This window comes from Ambystoma mexicanum, chromosome 11, assembly GCF_040938575.1.
Source record: "Ambystoma mexicanum isolate Mex_15411 chromosome 11, UKY_AmexF1_1, whole genome shotgun sequence".
In the NCBI taxonomy this organism is placed as follows: Eukaryota; Metazoa; Chordata; class Amphibia; order Caudata; family Ambystomatidae; genus Ambystoma; species Ambystoma mexicanum.
The window spans coordinates 1,449,841,639-1,449,868,438 of NC_090934.1; the positions used below are offsets into that span (position 1 = coordinate 1,449,841,639).

General features: G+C 46.4%; 1 protein-coding gene across 2 annotated transcripts in view; it reads left to right on the forward strand.

Moving 5' to 3' along the window:
• The window catches only part of ANKDD1A (ankyrin repeat and death domain containing 1A), a 239,158-nt gene that overhangs the window by 166,894 nt on the left and 45,464 nt on the right, over window positions 1–26,800 (forward strand). For both annotated transcript variants that reach the window (XM_069625082.1, XM_069625083.1), the window contains exons 7-11: window positions 8,494–8,592; window positions 9,464–9,562; window positions 20,727–20,825; window positions 22,545–22,643; window positions 23,975–24,073. In XM_069625082.1, coding sequence (XP_069481183.1) covers window positions 8,494–8,592; window positions 9,464–9,562; window positions 20,727–20,825; window positions 22,545–22,643; window positions 23,975–24,073 — 495 coding nt within the window. The remainder of the gene's footprint in view (window positions 1–8,493; window positions 8,593–9,463; window positions 9,563–20,726; window positions 20,826–22,544; window positions 22,644–23,974; window positions 24,074–26,800) is intronic.

Genomic DNA, 26,800 nt, shown 5'->3' on the forward strand with positions numbered 1-26,800 from the left:
AGCAAGGTGCCTTCTGGGAGCAGTGTGACCTGGAGGCTTGTACTCCCAACTGTGCAATTTCAGTTTACTCTACCGTGGCCAAATGCACAATAGCAGAGATGTGGCATGGTCCTGTTCTATTGGAGTAGTCTTCTTGGGTGCTTTGGGTCTCGTCCAGCTAAGTGACAATGGTAAGGTGCAGATTCGCCTAATTTATAGTAACATTAGGAGCTAGTGTAAACTTGACTTTAATCACAAGCCTGCCTCCTTTCAAAGGTTTGGATGCCCAATCTTTGAGGGTGTCTCATTCAACCCGTCCCAGGCTCTTTCTTGAGCACAAAAACAGTATGTGGATTCGGTCCTGAATCCCAGCCATGCTATGTTGTCACTTTGCTAAATCTGGTCTTGCCCTCTGCTGCCTAGGGCTTTTAGAGCAGGTTGTAGCTATGACTGTCTAGGACCTGTGATGAATCCTGAGATCTCGCTTCTCCCAGATGTGGAGCCCTGCCCAATGAGGGCAGGGTGGAAGGCCGTAACCAGATAGTCGTTCTGGGGTTGGTACTCGGCAGGAGGATCTCATCAAGAGACCGCCTCTGTGGGGACAGGGGAGAACGTGGTATACCCCCCCTGCACCCATGCCCTATACAGTCCTTTGACCCTCCCTTCCAAAACAGACTCCCATAGAGCGAGTAGACCCATGCACTACTGTCGCATCTGCAAGGTTAACTTAACCAAGAGTCCTGAGACGAAGATAATCATTGAGAGCCCTGAGGGTTTGCCGGACCCATGTACTGGGACGAGATAGACCAGAGGAGGAATAAGGACTGACATGACGGCCACTACTGCAGGTATGGACATTGCACCAGGGTGGTGCCTGCATAACAAAAAGGAAACTGAAGGAGGACTTGGTGTCTTCAGCCTGCATCGAAGTTTTGAATCGTGTTCAGAGAAGAACTAGGCAGAGCAGCGAACGCGGGCGAGCAGCCGTGGAGTTCCTGAGGCGACAGAGCAGGGAGCAACCTCCTCATCAGTCCTGAAGAACCATGTGGTGGCGAGGCTGTGCGAAGCAAAGCCAGTGGTGCCATAAAGACACCCGTTCTCAGGAAGAACCGGAGCGCTACCTGATCCCAATGGCAGTTGAGGTGAAGTTTAGGAAGCCCGGTAGGGACATTGGAAGGCAGCAAAGTGGTCCTCTATCAGAGGAACACTTCCTCAGCCCAGTGGCATAATGAAAACCAATGACCACCAGAGTAAGAAACACAGGGGCCAGGGACCACCACCAACATGAGCGAGGAATCTTCCGAGTATCCATACTTGGCGAAAGTGTGAGCCAAGAGCTGAACTGAAGAGTGGGAGAAATAAGGGCCTGGGACCCAAACCAGGAATCAAGGTATCTTCCTCAGGGTCCCATTTGGCAGGAGAGTGAACCAAGTGGACCCAACCAACCAGAGCGAGAAGCCAGGGTCTGGGATCCAAAATCAGCAAGTAGCACGAATCATCTTCCTTGTCACAGTACTTGGTAAAAAGAGATACAAAGTGAGTCTAATCAAAGAAGAGAAGAAGCCAGGGTCAGGGGACCCTTCTACCATTTGAGAACTGTATTTGAAGCTACATGAGACGTGGCCCAAGGCAAGGGAGTTATTCCCCCCCCTAGTGACACTGAACTGTGAAACTTAAGTGTGAAAGAGAACAGGGGAAGAGAGACATTCCCCTTGGTGATCTGGAACTGTCTTACAAAGTGAAGATACAAGGGGAAGGGAGTAATTCCCCCTGGTTGTGTGGAACTGTCAAGATATTGGGGCAAGGGAGGCATTCTCCTAGTAACCAACGTTGTATGAACTTTAAAGGCAAGGCACCAGGAGAAGGGAGTCATTCTCCTGGTAACCAAGACCAGGGGAAGGGGGAGTCATTCCCCCGGTTGTGTTTAACTGTTAGAAAACAGGCAGGGTGATTGCAAAGGAAAATTGTTTTTGGACTTTGCCTTTTCTGTGTTGACCTGGGGACGGGAGGAGGAAGAAGCCAATACTTTGGAACGAACTTCTAGCCTTTCTTCTGGACCAGGAATACGTACTTTCTTGATTTTAGTATTCAGTGAAAGGGACAGAAATATGTTTTTTGGCGCAGCATGGTGGATTTACACGGACATTCTGTCGGAGCCCTTAGTCTTTTAGTTGAGGTAGGGAACCCTGCTTAGGGTTAGGGAAAGTTAGGTTTTCTCTTTATTTTCTTGGTGAGTAAATGTTTATAGTACCCCCTATCATCTGTCGGTCTCCTCCTTCTGCACCCTTAAAGACACACCCGTATCCGTTCATTCCAAGGAAAAAAGAGGCTCGATGTGAATTTACTGCAGGGTTTCTTTTATGGATATTTTCCAAGTTTGCTCTGCTGAGGACTTGGGACAAGAACAATCTGTGGGGGTTGGACGAGGGTTTCCATGGAAGTACAGCTGCTGGCACACTCACAATCGCACAATCCATGAAGGTCTACACAGTATATTCCTGTCAATATAGACTTCAATTATAGTAAAGCATCAAGAAATATCTCAATTTACAGTATAGCACATTTAAAATGGAAGCGTATTAAACAAGCAAACCGTACCTGAAAAGTGCACACCTCAATCGATAAACATTAACAGGAATTTGCAGCTAATTAAAATGTGCAGACTTATGTAGTGTTTAAAATTTTAAAGTTCGTCCATTGCACTGAATGGGGCAAAGTCAATGTATAGCTCCCAGTTATAGTGGAAAATGGTGGTAAGCGCTACTGGAGATATAAAGTAGGCCACCTTCAGTCTGGAGAAGGACCCCAGCAGAGAAGATCCAGGCCCTGGTTCGACCACAGGGATATAAGGACGTACAGGTGACTGACAAGGTCCTAGGTTATTGTGGTGGAAAACGGCTACCAGCAACGGATTTGATGCCCAAGAACTGAAGATGTTGGAAGGTTGCAGAGCACTGAAGAATTGGGTTGTCTACAGGTGGCGCTTCCAGTTCCTGATAGAAGGACGGCACACATGGCCCCGGGAGACAGATGTTTCCAGAGTAGGTTAAGCAGATGACGGAACAATAGCATCTGCAAATTAGCACAATGCTGGTCCTTTAGGGCAGGCTGGGGATTCACCATTGAAGGGAATGGGTGCAGGAGAGACCCATGAAGGACAGCTGAGTAAGTCCATCCATAGAATCACATAATATAGCAGCCACGTTTCAATAGCAGGCACGTTTCAATAGCCGGAACTGTTACTGTTGGATGAAAGGGAGGAACAACCTGAGACCGGATTTGCCTCAAGTAAGATTTACAGACGGCAGTCCTGGCTTCCAGTAAGAAAGTACAGCGCTGCAACGACTACAATTACTTGGACGTGCTTCCAATAAGGTTGCAAGGAAGGTTTTTAGATCTTCCCATGTATACACACAGTAAAGCTGGGGCCACCCCTGCCCCCTTCACTGCCCTGCCCACATCACCATTCACATTTCTTGGTAGCCATCCCCGGCCAGGGTGTTAATTTATTTTCTTCATTTGTAACCCAGATTCATTGAGGCGCTATTGCAGGAACCAGTTACATGTGGTCAAATGGCAATTTATGCTTACAGACAAGAGTAGGAAAAAGAGAGGGAGGTAGAAAGGAGCAAAGGCGTTGGCAGCATGCAGACCCTAGTATTGTTTATGGTGGAATAGGCAGGGGGTGGGGTCGTCCATTATGTAACAGTCGGGTTTTGAGAGCCCTTCGGAAGGCCCAGTAGGAATCTTCGGCTCTCAGGGCTTGTGAGTTCCATTGTTAGGCTGCAATGGATGTAAAGCTGGAGCCTGCCGCTTCGGAGCGTTTGAATCTAGGCTGGACCAGACAATGTGTTCTAGTAGGCCTAGACAAGAGGGTGTTGGTGATTTTCTGGGATGGGTAGGGCAGATCTGGAGATACAACTGTGGGTGAAGTCTTGAACATGATCCTTCCTTGAATTGAGAGCCAGTGAACAGCTCTCTGGGCAGCCGAGATGTTCTTTTTGGGAATGTTTAAAGCCGCTTGAAGGGCATTATTTTGATTGTCTGGAGTTTCTGGAGTTTCTGGAGGTACTGGGCAGATGTGCAGACAAAGGGAACATTGCAGTCGTCTAACCTGGCGCATACCACTGCCTGTGCGATTGTTGGAGAGCTATCTGTCGATGGGAACGGTCTGGCAGTATTGATCAGTTTGTGTATGCTGCTGATGAGATCAAATTCCCTTGGGTTCAGTGAAAGTGTAGCGTCAAGGTATACTCCCAGGGTTTTTACTGCCAGGGAGTCAGTAATCTGGGTACCATCCATGTAGAATGTACCGTGGGTCGAGCTTTTTTATCACCGCTGAGGGACCGACGAGCAGGAGCTCTGTCTTTTCATTTAGACAAAGACCATGCATTGCCATCCAGGTTTGGATAGTCACGTAGGCTGAGTTCAGGGCGTCGATGTTGTTGGCATAGTTTCCACATAGTGGCAGAAGAATTTGCGTATAGTTGGTGTAGGCTATGCCGAGGGAATCCAGGAGGTCGAAGATTGGTTTAATGAATATACTGTAAAGCATGGGAGGAACGCAGGATCCTTGTGGTAGCTTCAGGTGAGAATGATGCTCGGGTGGTCAGATGGTGGCAGAGTATTTTGTGGTTGACTAGGTCAAAAGCTACGAACGGGTCCAGAAGGAGAAGCAGGGCAGGTTTCCCTTCATCTCTGATCTTGTCAATCTGGTTTTTGAGATCTAAGGGTGCAGATTACGTACCGTGTCCTTCGGGAAAGCCCGACTGTCGACTCCCAGGATATGATTGGATTGAAAGTGGTGCTGAATTTGGACATAGGCTAATCTATTTATCCTTTTGATAAGGAAAGGGACTGTGATGATTGGCTGATAATTGTGGGGGAGAGCAGGGTCTAAGGAAGGTTTTTTTTTTTTTTTTTTTTTTTAAATTTTTTTTTTGTTTTTATTTTTAAAAAAAAATGTAAGCACGGGTAGAACACAGGTTTCCTTGAGGCTAGATGGGATTGTGCCTGCTTCGAAGGATGCATTAATGAAGGCTGTGATGAACCGGGATATGGCTTCCATGCAGTCTTTGAGGCTGGCAGAGCAGACAACGCCTTTACATCTTGAGAATTTGAGACCCTTTCGGATGTATAGCGTTTCCAGTTCAGTTACTTTATGGAAACGGAACATTGGGATTTTGAGGCTAATGAAATGTATTGTCTGAGGTGGCTTTTTTTGCACAGGTTTCAGTGAGGCTTGTTTCAAAATATTTTTTTGTGAAGGGTGTTAATTTCTTTTTAGCATAGCATTTTAAACAATGGAACACCATTCTTTGTCTTTTGTGAGGGTAGAGGGGTGGGTTCCTTGAGGATGCTGAATAGGTCTTTAGTGTCAGATTTTGCATTCGTGATTCTGGCATTGAAGTTAGACGCTTTGGCGTGAATGATGTTTAGTTTGTAGCGTCTGGCCGCCTTTGTGAATGCTGACCTTGGAGGAGGCCAGGGATGTAGCGTCTGGCCGCCTTTGTGAATGCTGACCTTGGAGGAGGCCAGGGAGTGAACCAGAAGTTGGTTTCCTGCCGGTTTAGCTTTTTTAGGTGCTAGGGGGTGATGGCGTCCGCTGCGGTTGTTAACGTATAAAGTTCTGCTAGGATATTGGGATCGAGAGCAGTGGTGCTCTTAGGTGCTAGGGGGTGATGGCGTCCGCTGCGGTTGTTAACGTATAAAGTTCTGCTAGGATATTGGGATCGAGAGCAGTGGTGCTCTTGTTTGAATACATCAAGGTAGGGTAGGATGCAGTCCGTGGTCAGCTTGTGGGAGCTAAATACCATAGTTGGTGGTAGTGGTATGTTCATAGGTTTGGAATGGTAGTAGTGAGGGAGGTGACGGTGATGACGTGGTGGTCAGACCAGCTACAGGGAGCACTGAATCTGATAGGAATAGGGCAGTTGAGGTCTGTGACCCAGTCCAAGACGTGGTCTTTGGCATGGGTGGGGGTGTTGCTGCAGTGGTTGAACCTAAGGGCAATCAGAGTCGCCAAGGAGGCAGCTTGGAGGTCGAGCGTCAAATAAGCCCAGGTTTCGATCACCATGAGGATAACTCTCAATAGGGGTTTGATCTTGTCGTCTACCAAGTGTAGAAGGTCTCCTTCGAAGGTCAAAGTGGGGGCAAGGCGGGCGGTAAATAAGTTGGACTGGAATTAGGGGAAGTCTGCAGCTTTATTAATCAGTCTCAATTCTTAATGGTGGTGTTGAATGGCCTTCTACAAAGGTGGTCTTTGCCAATAATGGAGGCTCCTCCACCTCTGGCGTTGCATCTGTCGTTCCTGTGGATGATGTAGCCTGCGGGGATTGCCAAAGAAAGGGCGTGGTCTGAGGCTGCATGGAGCCTCGTTTTAGTGGTGGCGAGAGAGTCAAAGTTGTCTTCAAGAGGAGATCATGGATGTCCAGCTCATGGGCTGGTAAGGAGCAGGCATTAATCATGGCGACATGGAGAAAGGGCTTACTGCATTTGTGTTGGATGGTTAATTTTCCTAAGAGTTATCAATAATGTCATGGCTGGGTACATCAGTGGTGTAGGCAGTGAGGATTGGATCCGTATCATGGGACTCGGGGCATATTCTGCTTGGCTGGGCAGGCATCTCCTTTGCAGTTGGATGGTCAATTTCTGCACGATGTCCAATATTTTGGACTTGCATACTTCCCCTAAATGAGAAGGATTTTATCCTTGGCAACATTGCTTTCTCCTAGTGCTGTGTGCAGCATACCCCTGCAGAAGCATATTCGTGCGTATTGCCCAAGCGTGGTAATCTAGGCCCTCCCAGAGTGTGGTGCGACCTGTAACTTGTTGCCAAATTGAGGGGTGGGGGCGATCCCCTCAGCATAGCTCGCAGGGGGCCCCCACATTTTGTTACACCACTGGGGCGGGAGGCACAGAGATGAGCAGGCATCGGAGTGGGGGTTCCTGTCGGGCACGCCATGTTTGCCATGGCGATAGGTGTGCATACTGGCAGAGAATGGGGGCTCAAGTTGGAGATCTCTGGAAAAGCTGCAATGACTGTGTTTGGAGGGTCATGGCAGTAGTTTGTGGCTCAAGAAGGTGCCAGAGCGGACAGTTTCCGCATCCTGGGTTCAGTGATCAGCAGTGTGAGCATAGAGGTGGGGATGTGGCGTGCGCCCGAGAGGCGGGTAACTGCACTTGATGGCTGCGGGGCATCAAAGTGGAACAATCGCAGGAACGCAGAGTTCCGGGCACAAGGCTTACCTTGATGAAAAACTTTGCGTGCCGGATGTGTGTCATGTGATGGGCCCAGAGGGCATTGAGGTGCAGATAGAGACCTGACAATGCCTTAACGCCTGGCCTTCGCACCAGCCGGCTAGAAGCCACATTTCTATTTGTTGCTACGGGCATCCAATGGAAGGGGGAGGCTCGATGGAGCCCCACAGCTGATGCTGTGACTGATTGCCAGACTATCTCCACTTTCCTGGGCCTGCAAACAAACCTACAGAGGGATGTGGATTGAGGCATGAGGGAACTCTTCATCCGGTCCAAACTAGATGCCATTTACACAAAGCAGCATTTGTGGGCTCTGGGAAGAGTCGGAGGCATTCCTGTGGCCAGAAACGAACACGGAACAGCCACTAACAAAATGGCTCGCTCGCAGGATGTTAAAAAGCCTTGTCATGTTGTTTCTGTTCAGGGTGAAAATGATTACCAATGCAGTAGAAATACAAAGCCCCACTGTGTAGACGATGAAATATAAACCGGCTGCCAAACGCCTGTGATTTTTAAGTTTCTAGATGGCAAGTCTCACCCAAGTTCAAGATGGGAGTGCCTCTTTCTTGGTGGCCATGTGGACATTGGCCAGCACACAGAAATGCAGCTTTCAGGCAGTCGTTGATTGAAGTCTCCCTGTCAGGAAAAAGGCAGGACATCCAGCGAAATGGCAAGGACACTACTAAAGTAATTTAAAAGAAAACCAAAAACCGATATATTCCCTAACAATTTGCACCACGTAGCACCATCCTTTGCCAGGGAATAATGCGGTTCCCGAACTATAAGTAACAAAGTATTGCTGCTATCAATCAGTGGAGAATACAGAGGGAACTGGGCAAGGTTACTTGGAACAGGAAAACACTGGGTGTCTTTGGGGCACCCCTCACCGAGAGGCTTAAGGTCCCTCAGATGGGGTGCACGAGTCAGTCACTTTCATGCACAGGTCTCCGAAACAAAGGGTCCCCAAACTAGTTCCAAAAAGCAAAAGGTCTAGGAGGCTCACATCCGAGTTGCAGATTAGGACTTTTCTTGCCAGTAGGTTTGTAAATATTGTATTATATTTTTAAATAAATCTCATTTTAATAGTCTAGATAGATAGAACATTACCAGACCACTGTTTAACATCTTGCAGTGTTTTGCATTCATGGTAGGACTTGTTGATTCCTCTGAAGTATGTTTTTTGAAACACCTTAAGAGTATGTGTTTTTGTTCTTTCGGCTTTCAGGAAAAGTTTTCACTTTTTTTTATTTGCAGGAGGACAACACAGCTCTTCATCTAGCTGCCAAAAATGGACACATTGAAGTAGTCCGAAAGATTGTGGAAATTAGAGTGAACCTTGATGAGAAGAATATAGTAAGCGTCTTGCAACGAGTATCCTGTTTTTCATTTCCAAACTGCTTTCCAAATTGCTCCGCCCAACTGTTACCATTCCTATGATTTCTGGGTTTACTGTTTGTGCAATTTCTGCAGAGTTTCCTCATTTTCATTGTGTCATTGGCTGCTGTGACTACATCCTTTCTTTGGGGCGTCTTAGTTGCTGCTTGATCCCCACTCCAAATCTCTGTGCTTGTATCATAGATGAATAGTTTCGCCCCTTTGGTAAGATTGAGCAAAGGCCCGCTTGACACCCGATGGCTGTGGATCAAATGTGAGCTTCTATGTAGTATTTTGTCAGGAAAGGGTTTGTAGTAAATGCCTGCATGAACCAGGGAAAAGACCAGAAGTAATAGGAATGTTCCTACAGAAAACAGTGACCCGGTTGGAATAACCTGCAGTGGGATTCTTCTCCATGTCTTAAGGATGAGTGTCCAAATCATGCAGTTTGAGTCCTCGGTCCATTCAAGTGGCCAACAAATCGCCAAATCCTGATCTTCTAATGCCCTTTTCACAATAACACGACCCAGTACTTCATATGGTACTCGAGTGCAAGGTATGATTTGCCACCCCTCCTTACTCAGTGAGTGACTTTCAACATTATTCTGTCGACTCGGTGCCCGTCTCATTGAACTTTGTAACCCTCCCATTGACAAATCAACAAGCCATCCTTAAATAGTGACTGTTCCCTCGTGGCATAAGCACCCTTAACATGGAAAGCATTGCTTGATGATCATATCATTCAAAGCACACATACATAGCTTTGTGTGAACGGCTAAGTCGAAGTGTGTTCTTTTAGAATCCCCCTGCAGGTGTGATGAGATTGTTTACATTGTCTCTTTTCTTCCAGGAAGGCCTGACTGCTCTGCATTTGGCTGCCGATGGGGGGCACAGCGATTGTGTGAAACTCTTGCTGGAGGCTGGCTCTGATGTGAATGCACAAACGGAGGTATGTACCCACTATCAGCCGATACGTTCTTTATTGACATACTGGTTTAAAAGCACACTTTCAGCCTCTGGTCAGTACAACTGCTTATATTAAACCTGATTATATTAAACCTCCTATATATTTTGGTTTTAACTTTCTTCAGGCAGGGGACTTATGACACTATGTGTACTTCAGATGTTTGGGTTTCTTGATCGTTAAAATTGTAATGCCAAAATATGACTGTGTACTCTAAGCGTGCATAAGCAATTTCATTGGGGAACCTGACTCTTATCAATAGAGCTGTGATTGTAATTCCAATGTAACATGTGTTCTATGCAAACATTAAATGAACACACATTTAAAATAAAATTTCTCAGCACAAAATGAATACTCCTACAATCCTGCCAATAACATTTATAGGGAGAAAGTGACGGTACATTTTTTTTTTTGTTGTTTTGGGCCACTTGGTAACTCCATATTGCAGAAAGTACGACTTAATGTGTTCAGCAGGTAGCAACATTTTTTTTTTTTTTTTTTTTTTTTTTTTGAGTTCACTCAACCCTATTGAAGCTTTTTGACTACTGGGCTTTCTGTGGGGACACGTAAATCAAGGATGGATGATCACACCGTTGGCATGGTTTGTCTGCCTGATTCTCCCCCATGCAGGAGTGCCAAATATGTCTGAAAAAGCACTGTAGGTGAATGGCATCGCAAATACTGCTGGATGGGGGGGCCCTCTTCATGCCCACATAATCTTCTGCCATGGTGACTTGGACCATCTGAAAATAGAGAAGGTGATTGTTGAACGTCAAGAGCTTTACTGTTGGAAATCATGGCGATGGCCTGTTCTCTGGGAAAGGTCTCTTCAGTGTTGAAAACCTTGAAGGTGTGGTACCGTTCACCGAAGGGTTCTATGTCACGTGACTTGGCATCATCAATCTCAATATCAAGCGCTAACTATTCAGTGGCACAGCCTGCAAACTATTCTAGGCACTAGAGGCTTCCATGCATCCACAAGACTCATGTAAACCACCAGAGGTTGCATATTGATCATGAAATAAACATTACAAAAATTGCACCCAGATTCAGAAAGGTCTACAGAGCCATAGAAGGCACCATTAAAAAAAAAAAAAAAAAAATGCAGTAAGGAAACTCCTCCAAGAGGCCACCTTATTCATTGACTCCGCCAAAGTCGGTTTATTCCATCAAGGTAGTCCTTTCGGTGCAGTGATTGGAGCAAATACTCCCTGGGTTTTTCGCTACCCATGGGAGGATTTTGAAAAGCCACCCTAGGGTTAGCAAGGTTATTTATTAACTAGCCCAGTTGAGCCTAGCCACTCTTAAGTAGCGTTGACCAAGCAGCGAGGCTTAACTATGTAGGGAAGGGTGGGGACACTGTTGTATAAGTACAGTTAACACTTAGCAGAACTAGTAAGTAAAAAGAGCCACACGGGCAAGTATAAAAATATCACTTTGTATTTCTTAAGTACATATATACAACTAATAGTTGGGTAACCCACTATCTGTTACACACACAAGCAGTAATTCAAACAATAATTGCATTGACCAAAGTAGAGAGAAAAGATGTTGTACCCACATCGGGACATGAGCCATATAATATGGCACTCAACACCAAAAACTAATTTTCACAAGTCCATCCCTAGTTCATTTATCGTCTGTGAGTCTTTAGGTGTCCCACGGAAGTGCCTGGGAGATGAGTGGAGGAGTCCAGGAAGACTCACTCGGCTATTGCAAGCAATAATGAATATAGTTGGTGTAGAACAAGTCTTAAGTGAGTTTGTTGTGAAAAGAGAAATGACTAACACCCTGTGGTCCAAAAGGATGAGAGACAGAAATACTGACTCAGATATCGCCATCCTGAGGCACCCCCCGGATAGTGCTATGGTAAGCAGGATGTTGTGCCCAATGCAAACCCATGGGGAGTAGTGCTGTTCAAGACGTGATCGTATCTGATCCAAGGTTCAAGTGCGATCACCACCAGTTGTCTCCAGGATCCCGTAGAGAACTTGGACGGTTTGGCTGGGGGTCAAGAGGGACCAAGGTACAGACCCACGATGAAGTGTAGACCTAGATCTGTTGACTACACAGATCCACATGTTGCATTCACCACGGGCAGGGTCTGGAGGTACACCGCAGCAGGATGTCAGTGTTTGGCAGTCTCACCTCCTGGTGGAGGGCAGCACAGCGGATTTTCAGAAGAGCTTTTGAGGAGGCCCACAATGAGTTGCAGCTATTTGGTCTTTCAAAATTTCGTGCAATAATAAACCGCTGAATCGGGGACTTGCAGAGAAAATGCAACATGCATGCTTTGACGGCCTAGAACAAGCAATATGCCTTGAGCAGGACAAGACTGGTTAGTCCCACCCATCGGAGTGAAGAAGGCACCCCGCAGAGGATTTACCTGACGATTAGAAGGTTGCGGTTCTCAATGTTGTGGTATTGGCTGGGTCGCAATACTGGTTTCTGTAGCAGTCCTCGGGCATCCCTCGGACATCTTTGTGTTCCAGCTCATTTCTTTTTATCCAGAATTTGGGCTCTGAGCAACCCCATACCTCCAATAAGAATACATGTGACATTCAAACGTCAAGGCGTCTGACAATCGTGGGCAGCCAGCCAGGATTTGCCCTGCAAAACCCAAGCTCAAGGGGCAATGTGGACTAGGGCAGACAGCCTGCCTCAGTGTAGGCTGGCACACACGGGAGAGCTTTGTGGGCTTCTTGCAAGAAGCCCGCCAAGGTGCTTGAAGAAAGGGGACCAAGGTAGGAGAGCCAGTAAAGGTCAGGCCCTATTGAACGGGGCTTAAAACGCACAGAGCCCATTTTGAGAGTATGGTTCTCTGCGTTATCCTGGCTAATAAGGCAATACATGATAATGCACTCGCAAAAAAGATAACCATGTATTGACTGCCACCAGCCTTTTCAGAGGATGCCTGGAGAGTAGCAGTTCTGGAGGCCATGCAATACTTTGTAGTGTTTGTAAGTTAGGTTTCCGAGGGAGAGAAAGGGCAGTTTCCTATCCCAGTTAAGTAAGACCCCAGACAGGTTGCCCAGCACCAGTTCAGTTTCCACAGTGAAAACATTGGGCCCAGGTAGCTGCAGTAGTCGACTTTGTGCAAATCGGAGTGAAGGGGGTGGGGGGGGGGGCTTTAAAACATGCACGCACCCCGACCCCTCAAACTCTGATCAAGAAAAACAAGGCCATTGGGTACAATTATACACGCCATCCATTCCGTCACTAAAGGTTCAGGGGCTGTAGGTGCAGTGTCTTCACAAAGCCAACTATGACAGCTGGGACTAGCAATTTGGCGGTTCCAGTCTGTCTGCAAACCTTTGCGAATGGTGCACCCCCCCCCCCCCACACTCCCCTTCACCCCTGCCACTGAATCAGGCAGATTCTGCAGAAAGGACTCTGTGAGGTCTCCCAAGATGTTGGAGAACCCTCAGGACACCTTCAGGGATGCTGAATGACCCTGCACAGATTTGGCAGGCATGAAGACCCATGACTGGTGGCCTTGGTCTCCTGGAAGGCTCTTCTCTTTGCCAGAGCAGCACCAGCAGGTACAAGGTTACAATCCCATGACGAGGATATCTGTGGGGGGGGGGGGTCTTGGACCTACAGCCGAACAAGGTCTATGCAACTGAGGTGTCTCTGCTCTGCAGGATGCAAGCCAGACCCAGGCTTGGTGATCCCCTACAGCAGAGGTCAAGACCATAGAGGAACACTCGAGATTTGTAATGCCCACTAGGGAGGGAGGCACCAGGTGCCAGTCTCTCCTGTCGATAATGAGCAGACCTGCGCCTCAGTGGTGGGTAGTTTTTGCCATTAGTAGTTCCGCTGATGCCCCTTTGTGACCTCTACTTTCGATTTCTGGCTCCAGTGGTTGATTGGAAAATATTTGAATTCCTGAGCAGGGGTGACCGGACAAGGACCTGCACCATTCAAACACGGTGTGGCTGTCCAATCCTGGAAGCCAGTTCCACCAGCATCAGTTATTCAATTCTGCCTGGAAAATGTATTGTACTCGCTTCCAGCTAGTTTACTCACAGGGCATTCCCCTAGTTTCTTCCAAGAAGATTGAGAAAGTGCATAACCATATATGGCCGTGTACTACCCTGGCCAGGAGGAGGAAGACCAACAAAGACCAAAGAAACAAACCGGGTTGAAAACAAATATTTTACTGTGCCCTCAAATTAAGACGTACCACTGCCACTAACCTGCTAGAGTTAAGCATAAGAAATACATGACAACATAAAAGGGATCATCTTTCCCACCAGTACATTCCAGAAGGAAGGTACTACTGCTACTTAATGTTTTTAATTGCGGACTGAAGTTCCCCAACTCTGGTTGCCATATGAACTGACCAGTGTCTCAAAAACAAATGAATTAAGCCAGTGAGTGAAGTTTAAAAAGACCGTTCTCCCTAAAATGGATCAAGGATCTCACAAATAATTTTTTTTTTTTTTTCTTCAGATTGTTTGGGCGGGTCACATTGAAGTAGATTGGGGAAGTATTAGTTAATCTTAACTTCTTTTGGAATCCTCGGACGAGTAGATTGAGTCCAAGGGTATTCTTACCTCTTAACTTCAGGCCAAGAACTATGACTAGTATGTTGGAAGTACTCTCACTAGCCATGATCCCTCCTGGGCTTCTCGCTGTCCCCGTTATCCTGCTTCACCAAGGATGTGGTTGCAGGGCCTGTTCTCAGCAGTGGGACTTCACACAGCATCCAACCGACTTTATTTTCGTTCTGTAAGTGTGCTGCTGCTTCCCGCGGCTCTGCGACTTCCGGGTTTCAACAGCCTCAGCGCAGTTGTTGGACCCACTAGTCCACCCCTCCAAGGTCATGCCACCACTCTTGCCTACTTCTTCCTTGTGGTGTTTCCTTCCCTTCTGCTCCTCCTCCATCTCTTTCGAGGTCTCTGACCAGCAGCATCCTCTTCCTTCCTTGTGACAGAGGTTTGTTTGTTCTTGCAGTCCAGCCACGACTTGACTTGTTTGAATGTCCAAGTTTCTCGCCGGTTTGATGCTAAGAGGAGTACTTAGTCAGTTTTTATTATAGGTTGCTGGATCCTCCCAGCGGAGGGACAGTGTCCCTCACCTCTGGTTGATGAATGTTCTTCCTCCTCGTTTCACTCTGTCACAGTATTGGGAGTAATCATTATTACTCTTCTACCACTCCTCTTCTTCATAGTATTCATTATGTGTTGTTTTTCAAGAGGAAACTTGAATTCTGTATCTTAGAATGCACAGGAATGGTGATCTTTATGATAACCTTTTTAAATGGAGCTTTTTTGTCAGACTAACGGCTTTGTAATTGTTTTTGTAAAGTGCTTATACACAAGTGAAGGTCCTTCAAAGCGCTTCAAGGACAGCCTGGAACAAGGGAATACAGTCATTCTTAGGCCTTAAAGGTTCCAAAGGATCTAACAACAATAACTAGCATACTAGGCCAGAGGCATTTCTACTAGTAGAAGTGCTTGACAAAGAGTGGGGGAGAAGGGGAGTGGGAAAAGGACATGCAGACCGTAGTAGGCCTGGCGACATTTCAGATTGATTGGTCATCTAATGTGCTTATGCAGGAGTATTTCAGGCACAACCAAGCCAGATTGATGGTCAGGGAGACAGACAGGACATACAAACTTTCTAGGCCTAGTACATTCAAGGTCGTGCAAGTGTGCAGACAGGAAGTGTGAGGGAGGGGGATGAGTGCGCCCAGTCCAGCAAGGGCCTCGTTAAGTGCATAGTGGTTGCCCCTCACATGGAACATATTCCGAATGCAGTAGTGCCAAGTAGAGTGCAAAGGCCGGCGGCAAGTGCAGGACTGGCGGCGGAGCCTGGGACCTGTGAGGCTCTGGGGGTGTACCAGGCGACCAGTCAGCAAACTGGGCAGGTTAGCAGGGGAGAGGGAGAGAAAGGGGGAAGAGAAGAGGAAGTTCTTGAAGAGTTTCTGAACTTAAGGCGGTTGGCTCAAAATGGAGAGAGGCAGGTAGGCTGTTCCAGACGGAGGCACCTACAGAGGATAAGGCTCTACCCTCCAATCAGTTTGGAAAAACGACTCACCCGAATAGAGTTGGAGGAGGCCGAACAGAGGACTGTATAAGGAGAGTATTTAGGAAGAGAGCGTTGTAGATAATAAGGGCCCCAGAAAGCCTTGTGGACTATGCAGAGGGACTTTAACTTGATGCTTGCAGCAACAGGGAGCCAGTGGGCTTGAGGCCAAGGATGTGTCTTCCGGTACTGTTCTGGATAAATTGAAGAGGTCGGAGAGTAGAAGTAGGAAGATTGAGAGTCCAGTCTGTAAAGAACCAGGGCTTTGGAGACGGTGAGCCTCTGGGGGAACGTGAGAAAAAGTAGAATACTTCGGAGGAGATGCAGTTGGTAGTGGGACTTTTTGGACATATCTGAGGAGTGAGAAGAGAGAGGGTAGAGTCGAAAATGACCCCCAGATTTTTTTGCCTCACTGGTGGGTGAGGGTCGCAGGACCAAGGGAGGCTGGCCAGAGTGAAAGTGGGAAAGCTGGAGCAGGGGTCCCAATGAGGACGATCTATCTTACTGGCATTAAGGCAGAGATCATTAGCAGCACACCAGGATTGAATTGCAGACAGACGGTCAGGATTGAGCGAGGAAGAGGCAAAGGGTAGCCTGAAAGAGAGCTGTGCCATCCGCATAACACAAAGTTGGAGGGGAAGGCAGAGATCTTTTGGGCCAAAGGGGCTCTATATATATATATATATATATATATATATATATATATAATCAGGGGGATAGATTAGATACCTGGGGACACCACAAGTAGAGAGTGATGGCGGAGCAAAAGGAACCATGTTCCACCTGGTAAGGGCGGTCAGAGAAAGGACGCCAGCCACACCAGGGCCTGATATGTGATGCTCAGGGTATCACAGAGGCAGGAGATCAGGATGTTGTGGTTTACTGTATCGAAAGCAGAGAGGTCAAGAAGAATGAGGACAGAGGGAGAGTTGGAATCAAGGTTTGAGAGGGGGTGTTCACAGGTGTTCAGAAGAGCAGTTTCCATGCCTCTGAATGCTCGAAAGCCAGATTGATGGTCATGGAGACAACCAACAGATTCAGTTTGGAGGGTAAGCTGAGAGATGGTCAACTTATCCAGGAGTTTGCCCAGGAAAGGAGTGATTGAGATCGGGTGATAGTTTGACGGAAAAGAAGGGTCGGAAGAGGGTTTTTTGAGCAGAAGGTGCACAAGAGAATGCTTGAGAGAAGTTGGGAAAACTCCAGTGGTGAAGGAGAGGTTGCAGAGGTCTGCCAAGGCTGAGCTAGAAAGTACATTTTGTCCTTGATGGTTTTAGAAGGGCAAAGGTCCACCTGTTTGGAAGAGGCTTTCATAGACTGGACTTGTAGAAACCTCCTCGGGTGTGACGGGGGGAAAGGGCAGAGAAGAGGGGGCATGGTGGGGATGTCTGAGGGGGGGGGCCTCAAGAGATGATGGTGCACGAGTGGGTGTAGTGGAGAGAGAGGACAGGATGTCCTCTGTTTTGGCAGTGAAGTGTGCAGCCAGGGCCCGCAAAGGGCCTTGGTGGGTGCAATAGAGGATGAGGCTGCAGTAGGATTGGCCAGTTCTTGCAGACTTTGGAAATGTTGGCCGTGTTGTTGGTTGCCGCAGAGATGCAGGCTTGAATATTGACTCTTTTCTTGGAGTGGATGCATAGTCCATATTCCCATTCCAGAAGGCGGCAGGCCAGCTTATCGGAGGGTGCACTTGAAGATCCCCATGTCCGTTCCACTGGCCTGCACTTGCGTTTAAGTTCTGCCAAATCAGAATTGTACCAAGACTTTTTGGCAGGCTACAGTCGGATCCTCATGATGGGGGCAAGGAAAGTTAGAGGGCTGTGTCAGGGTGGGAGTCAGCCGCAAGAGTAGGAGGAGGGGAGTATGTGGATGCAAAGGCAGCCACTGACCCTTTATTTTCACGGGTTGGGTGACCTTTAAGGTGGGAGGCAGTGCAGTGTCTGCCAGTGCAAAAGCAGAAGAGCTTCAAGTGAGAGGAGAGAAGAATGATCAGTCCATGAGAGTGAGGCAGTGAGAGGGAAAGAGGGAAATCTGTGGAGATGAGAACATCCAAGGTGTGGCCCGCAGTGAGAGTCGGACCAGAGGGTAGAATGGAGAGAAAGAGCGAGTCATATAGGTTGCGGAAAGCTCCTGAAGGTTTGAAGTGAATGTTGCTCAGTTAATAATGGGAAAGGGACATCCTAGCTTTTTAGGTTATGAATTGTTGTATAGTTAGAATGCTAGACATTGTTTTTGGGAAATATATATACGTTTTTAAATGTTGATATAAAGTGGAAAACCTATTTAAACCATGATGAAGTTTTGAGGTATTTTATTTGTGATTGTATCGACAAATGTTTGTAATAAACCAAATGTCTTAATAGAAAAATCCTGTATGACAGTAACATAGTGGTCTGACTTGGTGGTCTTGCTGTGTTGTTGGAGAATGGGGCTTTAGGGAGTTCCTCTATGGAACGGGAGGCTATGTCCCTCAGGGGGGAGTCTCTCCCTGTGAGGTCCCAGTACTGTCACCCTTGGGAGGAATTCTTGTGTGGCGGGCTCACCTCCTTTGCTTCACAAGGAAAGTCTCCCCCTGGGGAGAGCTGACCGAATCCTGTGATTCGTCACAGCACCCACAAAGGAATAGTCTGCAACAATCTGGGTTCGTGGGCATCTTGCCTTCAGCTATCCAGTGAGAAGTGACCGTGAACTGAATTCAATTAAACTATTGGATGAAAAGAAAGGAAGGTATGGGATGCTGTTGCACCCAGGATAAATATCCGCTCAGGCTCAACCTTCCTTCCTTGGAGAATGGTTACGTCGAAGTAAAGGAGGCTTTCAAGCTTCTTGTTTCTCTACCACTTTCCGGTTTGTTTGGATGTTTTTCAGAAGCACTGTGGGTGTAGGGTTCTGGGAAGCCAACCCTAGTAGACATGCAAAGGTTTCACACCAGTATGAACCCAATGCTCTTGGTAATAAGGAGGAGCAGTAAGACCAAGATGATCAGGTTAGTAGGGCTGCTGTGTGTGTTCAGAAAAGTACCCTACCATAGCATAGACGGTATAGTATGTTCGCCGAAAACCAATTGCATCATATGCCCTGCTTCGCCAATATAGAATCGTCCGCGTAACCATAGAGCGTCCATTTTGTCTCCAGATCCACCATTTGCTTGCCTTTCTGTTCATACACTTTGCAAAATGTGTTTTATTTCGTTCTGCTCCAACTGGAAGCAAGGCCACAAGTTACATGTTGCGAGAGCGGCCCAGACAGAGATGCCAAGCAGCACAGAAAAGCATTGTTTTCCTCCCTCACAAGTCCTTGAGGGTGAGCAGAGAGTCATTTAATCACCACGCCAGGTGCCAGCCGGTCTCACTGGAACTGCAGAAACGGGCAGTTAAAGGCCGTTAAAGCCATGAATTATACTTTTCTAGCGGACCCCCTTTTGGGCCCGTCTTAGATCAAGCTGACCCCTAGTTCACAAATAGAAACTAGACGATAGCATGCTCTGGAATGTCTCTCTCCTACGAACAGTTTGCCTGCTAAACAAGTGCTTTATGGTCTCCAAAACAAAGAAACATGTCTGCTCACTGCAAAATTGCAACTGTTACTAAATCAAGTAATATAGATTAAGAAATACCGTGTCATATTTGTCATAATTGTCAATCACGAAAGCCTAGCTCAAGAAGATACATTATGGGCGGTTTTTGAGGTGTCACAAACAGATTGTACAATTGTCTTTTTGTATATATGATACTGTTGTAGAATGCTTGCTCTTGCGTCTCACGAGGTCTGGGTGACGCACGTTGCGAGACGTGAGATCCAGTCGGCCGACTGAGAATATTTGCTTTGCAATAAACCCTAGCTTTTGGGAATTGAACCTCGTGTCTGTCGTATCATTTTGTGTATGGTGATTGTGCCTTGTTTCCATGGGCAAGGATCTTCAGGGCCTAGCAGCTGCTCTCTGGCTAAAATCCTTTTGATAATTGTTCAATGTCTCCAAATGGATTTTTTTTTTAAATAAGGGGTTAAGTAGTCCCCTTCCCGTACTTTGGTGCCAAGTTCGAGGTGGGAATATTGAGCTCCAATTACAACCTTCGCAATTATACAACTATATGCATTCAAGAAGTGTACTGTTTTCAGCAAGTACTGGCACCTCTTTTGTGAAACCTAGCTCCGATTAGCACATGGCGATCAGTATTGACCGCCTCGCCGCAAATCAGAATGTGCGGAGTGCAGTCAATAACTACTGGTATTGATTGTGTTGTGAACATTCCGTCTTCAAAAACAGACAAGGAAACCACAATGTCATTTCCAGGCAAGATTTCCTTTGGCGAGAAACTTCCACTGAGGGAGGACCTTTTTTGTCCCCTGCAACATCCCATTTAACACACCAAAGAGAGCTCAAGCATGGGGGAAAAAATGCACTTTCTTATAGATAAACTGTTAACTTTTTTTCAATCACTAATCCATGCTCATGTTAAATCTGCTCTAGTAATCAAGTTACAAATAAAATGTTTAACTCATGAAGACAATTCTGTTTTTTAAGTACTATGAAATAAAAGTACGATTAGTTTGCTCGGATAGTTTGTTGATTTACCTTATTATTAAAGTAACTTTTTTTCACCACCAAAACATGTAGTGCTACTACCAATATGTGTTAATAGCTTTATCAACCTTGGAGGGATCTATATCGCTTGGAATAATGACCCTTCCCCATATCCCATGGTAATGACCCCTCCCTTGGTCTATTAGGCTGTATTACAGTATTTACTTATGTTCCTAATCGACTCTTTTAGTAGATTACATTTCCAGGTAACGATCTACCATGGGTGCGCCCTGTGGCGCTGAGTGGGTGCGCCCTGTGGCGCTGAGTGGGTGCGCCCTTTGGCGCTGAATGGATGCGCCCTGTAGCGCTGAATGTCTGAAATGTGCAGGTTTTTGGTTGTGAATTACTGTCTCCCCTCCAATGCCTTAAACACCACCAGCCTCCCACAGAGAGGGTAAGAGCTGGAAGCAAACTTGGGGTGCCTTGCAGAGTGAGTTTACAAAAGAGTAAAATAATTGAGCAATCATAGATATGTGGGCGTCAAAGGAAGAGAACGGTGAGCAAATGATTGAATTTACTGGTCTCTCTGTTCATCAGAAACATATGAATTGCCTTCACTATGCTGCATTGCACGGATATCAAGACATGGCCAGGCACCTCATCGACGCAGGCATAAACACAGATGCAGTAAACCATGTGAGTACCAATCGGACAGCAAGTGAATGTTCTCCAAATGTGCATGTTCATTTTGTGTTTGTACTGAGCCTACACTATGGCACAATAGTGGAATATAGGAATAGAGTAAGAGTCCAGCTTGATTCTGTGCATCAAGAGGGAGGAGTAGGCAATCGGGGAGGGTCTGGTGGTCCTTGTATCGCAAATTCTATTTCTCAGTGTTTGTGAAAAATGGCAGATTGTTTCAAACTAATGGGGGGGGGAGTTGAGTTTTAGACAGCGGGGCACTGAAAAAGGATGGTTTTTTTTAATTTATTTTTTTACTTTCAAACTTGCAATTTATAATGAATGCCTCTGATAAGCCGATTGTCCAGCATTAACTTTCCACTGGTGTGGAGGAATGTTTGGAAGGCTGCAGCAGAAAAGCATGGCTGCTTCCTGACTGTAAATAAAGGCTGGTCCCTCCACAGGAGTCAGTTGAAAGGTATGGGTGCTCGGCCAGTAATCTCCATCTCTGACAAGTTAATTGTAGTTGAACATATCTTTTTGTGTTACATCTACCAGACCACATAATACACCCTAACTGGACCACCTACTCTTATTGGGGGTGGGGGGACATTCTTTGGGGCTCCGAGCTATATTTTGGTGAACACTTGACAGTTGAGCTTGCTTCAACATGCTTCCCAGTGCCACTCGTACCAGCAAGCAGACTGCCACCACGTGCGGCTCTTCCTACTACTTATTCAATTTTCGTTTGGAAACCTTTTGATTCCTGGATGCTGAGATTGCTGATTGACTTCAGATTACAGGCTCTTATTTGCCATGAATGACCCCAAGTGACACTGGCAGGCCCTGCATTTACCGCCCCAAATCATTCAAGATTCATTCAATCATTCAACTAACTCTCGAACACCCCCTATTGATTTGAGTATGGCTAGTGTGAACATTTTATTTATCTCTGAAAAAGCAGTGACTGTAACACCAGAAAAGGGTGGGCGTCAGGAAGCCACATCATGGGGTTTGTTTTTTAGTTTTACAAATAATTACCCTCCAAAGTGTGAGAAGTAGATTTATTTACAGGGCAAGTAGGTTTCTTGAAGGTTTTGTTCCTGGGACAAGTAGATGTTTGAAGAATAAAATCCACACCCCACTCTTTTGAGATGGTTGGGGAGGGGTCTATGCGCGGGACAATGATGTGCGACGCAGTTTTATCAGATGGCAGAATAATAAAGCGCGGTTCATGGTGTGTGGGGCATAGCAGGGTGGAGTGAGGACTTTGCTTTTCTGATTCCAGCACAGAATAAAGTGTCACCCCGATCCTAGGCTATTTGAGGTCCCTTATGTTTAGATGCCAAGCTGGGGTACATGTCATGAGTGTATAGACCTCTTTACTAATATGGGGCAAATTCAATCCAGGCACTGCATACCCACTGCAGGACAAGTAGAGTTTTATATCTGTCACACAGTTGGGATGGGGCTTTGATTGGTATAATTTGTAGGGTGGCCAAACCGTTTTTGGACCTGCAAAGTTAGCCTACGACCTAGGATTTGCCTGCAATAGGATGACAAATCTCCTGGTGACTTGTACTAAAGGCTTGTGTATTTTTATATATTCATTTCTTTTGTATTTTGGAATGCAAGTACATATTTTGCAATCTGCAACATGTCCAGTAATGTTTTAACCAGAAAAGCTATAAGCCCCTGCTCTTCGATTTTGAATTCTCTTGTTTTTCTTTACAGCAACACACCACTCCCATGCACATTGCGGTGCTGCAGAACTTCGCTTCCATGGTTAAACTCCTCATTGACTCGGAGTGCGACCTGAACATTCCAGATCACGTAAGATCTATGAACTCAACGTGTTTTCTTGAGCCATGTGCGTGAATGCATGTGCACTGTATGAGGATTGTTTGAAGCAAAATGGGAATATTGCGCTGTGCCAAGATCCAGCAGCAGGGTACTAGGCACACTGATGCAAAGTAGGTTCTAGCATTCATGCAATCCTGCTAGTTATAACTGATGTAAGGAAGACCCAAGAATCTGAAGGTCATGTGGTCAGTTCTGGCTTTGAAGCAGTAGTCCTGCCTTACTGCTGAAGTCTGGGGCACCTGTACCAGCTGCTGAATTCAGTTCTTGTCTGCAAGCCTTACACTTAACTGAGCTTAAAGGCGATGCGTACCTTGAGCCCAGCTGGTCCATCAGTTGTAAAATGTTGAACTGCCACCATCGCATCCATACGCAGCCTGGAGTTGGGGTGTTTTAGCATAAGAGTGAAATTCTCATACTGTTACATCACACTTTATTCTTTCAGCATCCAGCCCCTCGCAAACTTTCCATAAAGTCTTTAATTCTTTTGTAGCCTTCTTTTGCACCATGTCCCCCACACCACCACAGTCCAGTGAGGGGAAGGGCAAGGGAGAAGGGGATAGGAAAGCGAGAAAAGGAGGCAGAGATAGAAAGGTTAATATAAGAAAAGACAGATATAGAGTGGGGGGTGCCGAGAAAGGGAGTCTTCGGAATATTAGACGATAAGGGTTGTGCTGAAGGAGGACTAGGAGCCCAATGTCTTTGATGTACTAGGAAAAGGAGAACTACTATGATGCACAAAGTAGAAAGAATGATGAACCGAGGGACGCAAACCATAACAAATGTATGGTGCAGCCTGTGCATACCAATTGCGTTGCATCGTCATGCCAACCAAATATTCTGCTTCTCAACACCTTTTTCTCTGTTGCATTAATTGTTTCACTGATATGACACTAAAGCTACACCTTATGCACCAAAACCCAGCTAAATGTAATGCATGCACACAAGCAAGGAAGAAGAGACCAATTGCGGGCCATCCTTGCACCAATCCAAATTGCCTATTTACATTGCAATACCTTTGCTTAACTGGTATTTGCCTCATTTCAACCACATCTAATGATCCGCTATCTGGTGCAGTCTTTCTCCCAAATGTTTAGTTAACCAGCAGGGGTTCTTGCAGTGTTTTTTTGGGGGGGGGATTGGTGGGAGGAGTTTTAGAAGGGTGCAGGGGCTGATCTTGTATCAACACTGAATGATGGAGTACCAAACTGAAATTGAATGATGGGATACAGTTATAAATATTGTTTCCGTTCCCTTTCATGCTTCTAACATGCTGCTGTTGATCTTTTGATTTGCTCTCGCAGAGGTTGCAGACTCCGCTACACGTCGCTGCTGAACATGGAAGACAAGAGATTGCAGAGATGATCCTCATTGCTGGTGTTAATCTCAACTTGATGGACAAGGTGCCCTTTGACCTTCACAATTCTATCTGTATTCAATATTTTTTTTTTTTTAGTTATTTATAACGCACTTAATACCCAGATGTTTCTAAGCGCGGACCCGGGGATTGAACCTGTTGGTCCACGTCGCCTGCTTCGAAGGAGGGCACGTTGCCCCTGAGCTATCCTCCCGAGACAGTGTAGCTCAGAACAGCTGGACATTAAATACAGAACAGTATCTAAAAAGAAAATTGTACATGATCATTATTGTCCCCTTTTTGTGGTCCTGATGCAGATTATTTTGTAAATGTGGGTTAGATGGGGATTGGGTGCAGATGATCTATGTACAGCTGGTTTCTTCTTTACTCCATAATGATAAATAATTAGCTTTACTTAATGTCTGAGCCTCTGCACACCCGGCATTCATGCTGTTTTGTCACAACCGTGCCACTCTATTAGTAGGAGGCACTCTATGTAGACTAACTGCGGCTCTGGCCTTGTTACAATCCATCCTGATCTATATTCGTTCATATTTCTGACATTCCCTTTGAAAGGTATTTGAACTGGGATTACCCAAACTACATGCCCCATAATGCAGCATTAATTGTTTAGAAGAGTATGAGTTTGAGATCTACAGGCCTTCGTTGTTTGCACTGCCAAAGAATAGAGAGGGAGTAAAGCGATTTCAGGTGTGCTACCGGATGTGCGGTTATGAGGTTGCTTCAGCGAAAAGTGTTTCAGTACTAAAACAGCTGCCTGCAGGAGCACTTTGTTCTTACATTGTGTTTGTCCAGACCATCTTGCTTTTTTCTGCTTAGACCTGTTGCTGCTGACTGTTTCCAGCCAATGCTCCAGTGCCTGTGCTCTTGATCTGGCATCCCCATACTCTTTCTCTCATGCCCCCTCCCACCACCTCTCTGCAGTTCCTTGTCCCTCTGTTTGCAGGTTATTTGCTACAGCCCTTTACTCTGAATTCCCTTGCTTGCTGCACACACTTCCCAAGTTCCTTGCATGCAGTCTCTTGCCTTCGTCTGTAGTTTCCTTGATTTTTATATAAGCATTTCAGCCTGTAGTTATCTTATTTCCAGTCTGTAGTTCAGTCCACATTTCCAGGCCACAGTACTCTTATTAGTTTTCAATGTTTATGTTTATGCTTATGCTCTTGTTCAGTTTTTTTGTCTTAAACTTCATTCACCTGAACTTCCTGTTGTTTTCCCTGGGTATTGTCTCTGAAGGTCTGTCATTCTTGTTCGCACTTATGTTTTATCCAAAGTTTGTTTTTGCGGTTCCCAGTAAGCAATTCCTGTCCCGTTTCTTTGTTGCCTCCCTAAATAACTATTGTCCCATATTCGTTAAGTTTATGCTGGTTCCAGGTTTCAAGAGGCAGTCCCTGTTCTCTTTCTGTTGGACACGTACATTATTTGGTCTTCTAAGTATTGCTTCCTTGTTTTTGCCTTTGGGTCCAGGCGCAAAAACTCCACTCCATGAGCATTCAGAGCGAGCAACTTGAATTGCAACTTCCTCAAACAGCTAGAATTTCCTCTGGCTTTGTGGGAAACCATGAGAGTATCTTGCACTCTGTTCTCCATAGAGGCTTCTCAGGCTTTCCAGGGCGCCCTCCTAGATCTTGATTCAATGATATATTTAACCAAAAGTTCCTTTTAAGGCAAAACAAGCCTCGTTTTATCACAACATTCCTCAGATTCCCAAAACATGCACTAATCTCAAGTTCCTGAAACTACAACAAAACCAATCTTTATGCAGAGGAGTAGTTTCCTGATCCCCTTCCATCAACGTTTCCTTTCTTTCCACACTTCAACCGGTTTCCTGGGTTTTTGGTGTCCCTGTGTTATTTCCGGCTCACTCTGGTGGTACTTCCCCTGTAAGTCGATTGGGCTCTCTTGACACACTATTATATTGAGTTTGACAGTGTTTTTGTAACCCTCCTGGTTTTCTGACTCTCTGGTTCTCTCGGGTGCCTGTGACCCTTCTGAATGGGTGTTGAGCAGTTCAGGCTTCTGAGGCTCCCACACCCCTTACCTGCTTGGGCTCTCTCGCGCTCTTTGGTGATCTGTGACCCTCTGAGGTTAGAGGCTTGTACGCCCCTCCAACCCCAACCCTCCGGTTTGCTACTTCTATTCTCCCCCTCCCCGCCCCCGTTCACCTGGGTAACCCGCATACCTGTGGCGTGGCAGTATTTACTCCAGGGAGGGTCAGTCTCTGTAGCAGTGGTGGCATTTCTGCTTGGCACGCCACTCTTCGGTGTTCAAAATGGATTGTCTTCCCCTTCTGCAGGCTTTGCTTCGTTCCTGTTCTTCTCTGGCTCTCAGCTTAAGAGTGGCAGATCTTGTGCTCCGGGATGCTGTGTCTCTTGACTGGCTGCGGGCCCAACGCGTCTGATATGTGGTTGGGCCTTCCAGTCTCTTCTGCTCCGTGTGGCCTCGCTTCTTCCGGCCTTGCATGTCTCTTTGAGGGACATATCGCACCCCTTATAGCCTTCTCTAGCTTCCACAGTGCTGCTGGCTCCGCATCTCTGCGCGCCTCCTCCCCTGGTACATGCTCTCACGTCAGGAAGTCATCTTGACTCTGGGATTCTTCTTCATTGCAGAGTCTTCGGCCCTTGATTCGTCCTCCAATCCTCAGAAGAGGCCTGTTCGTCATGACCGGTGATCCAACAGGTTGGGGATTCAGCATTACCTTGTGCCATCCACTGAGGTTTTATCCTCTTTATCAACTCCCATATAGATGGAA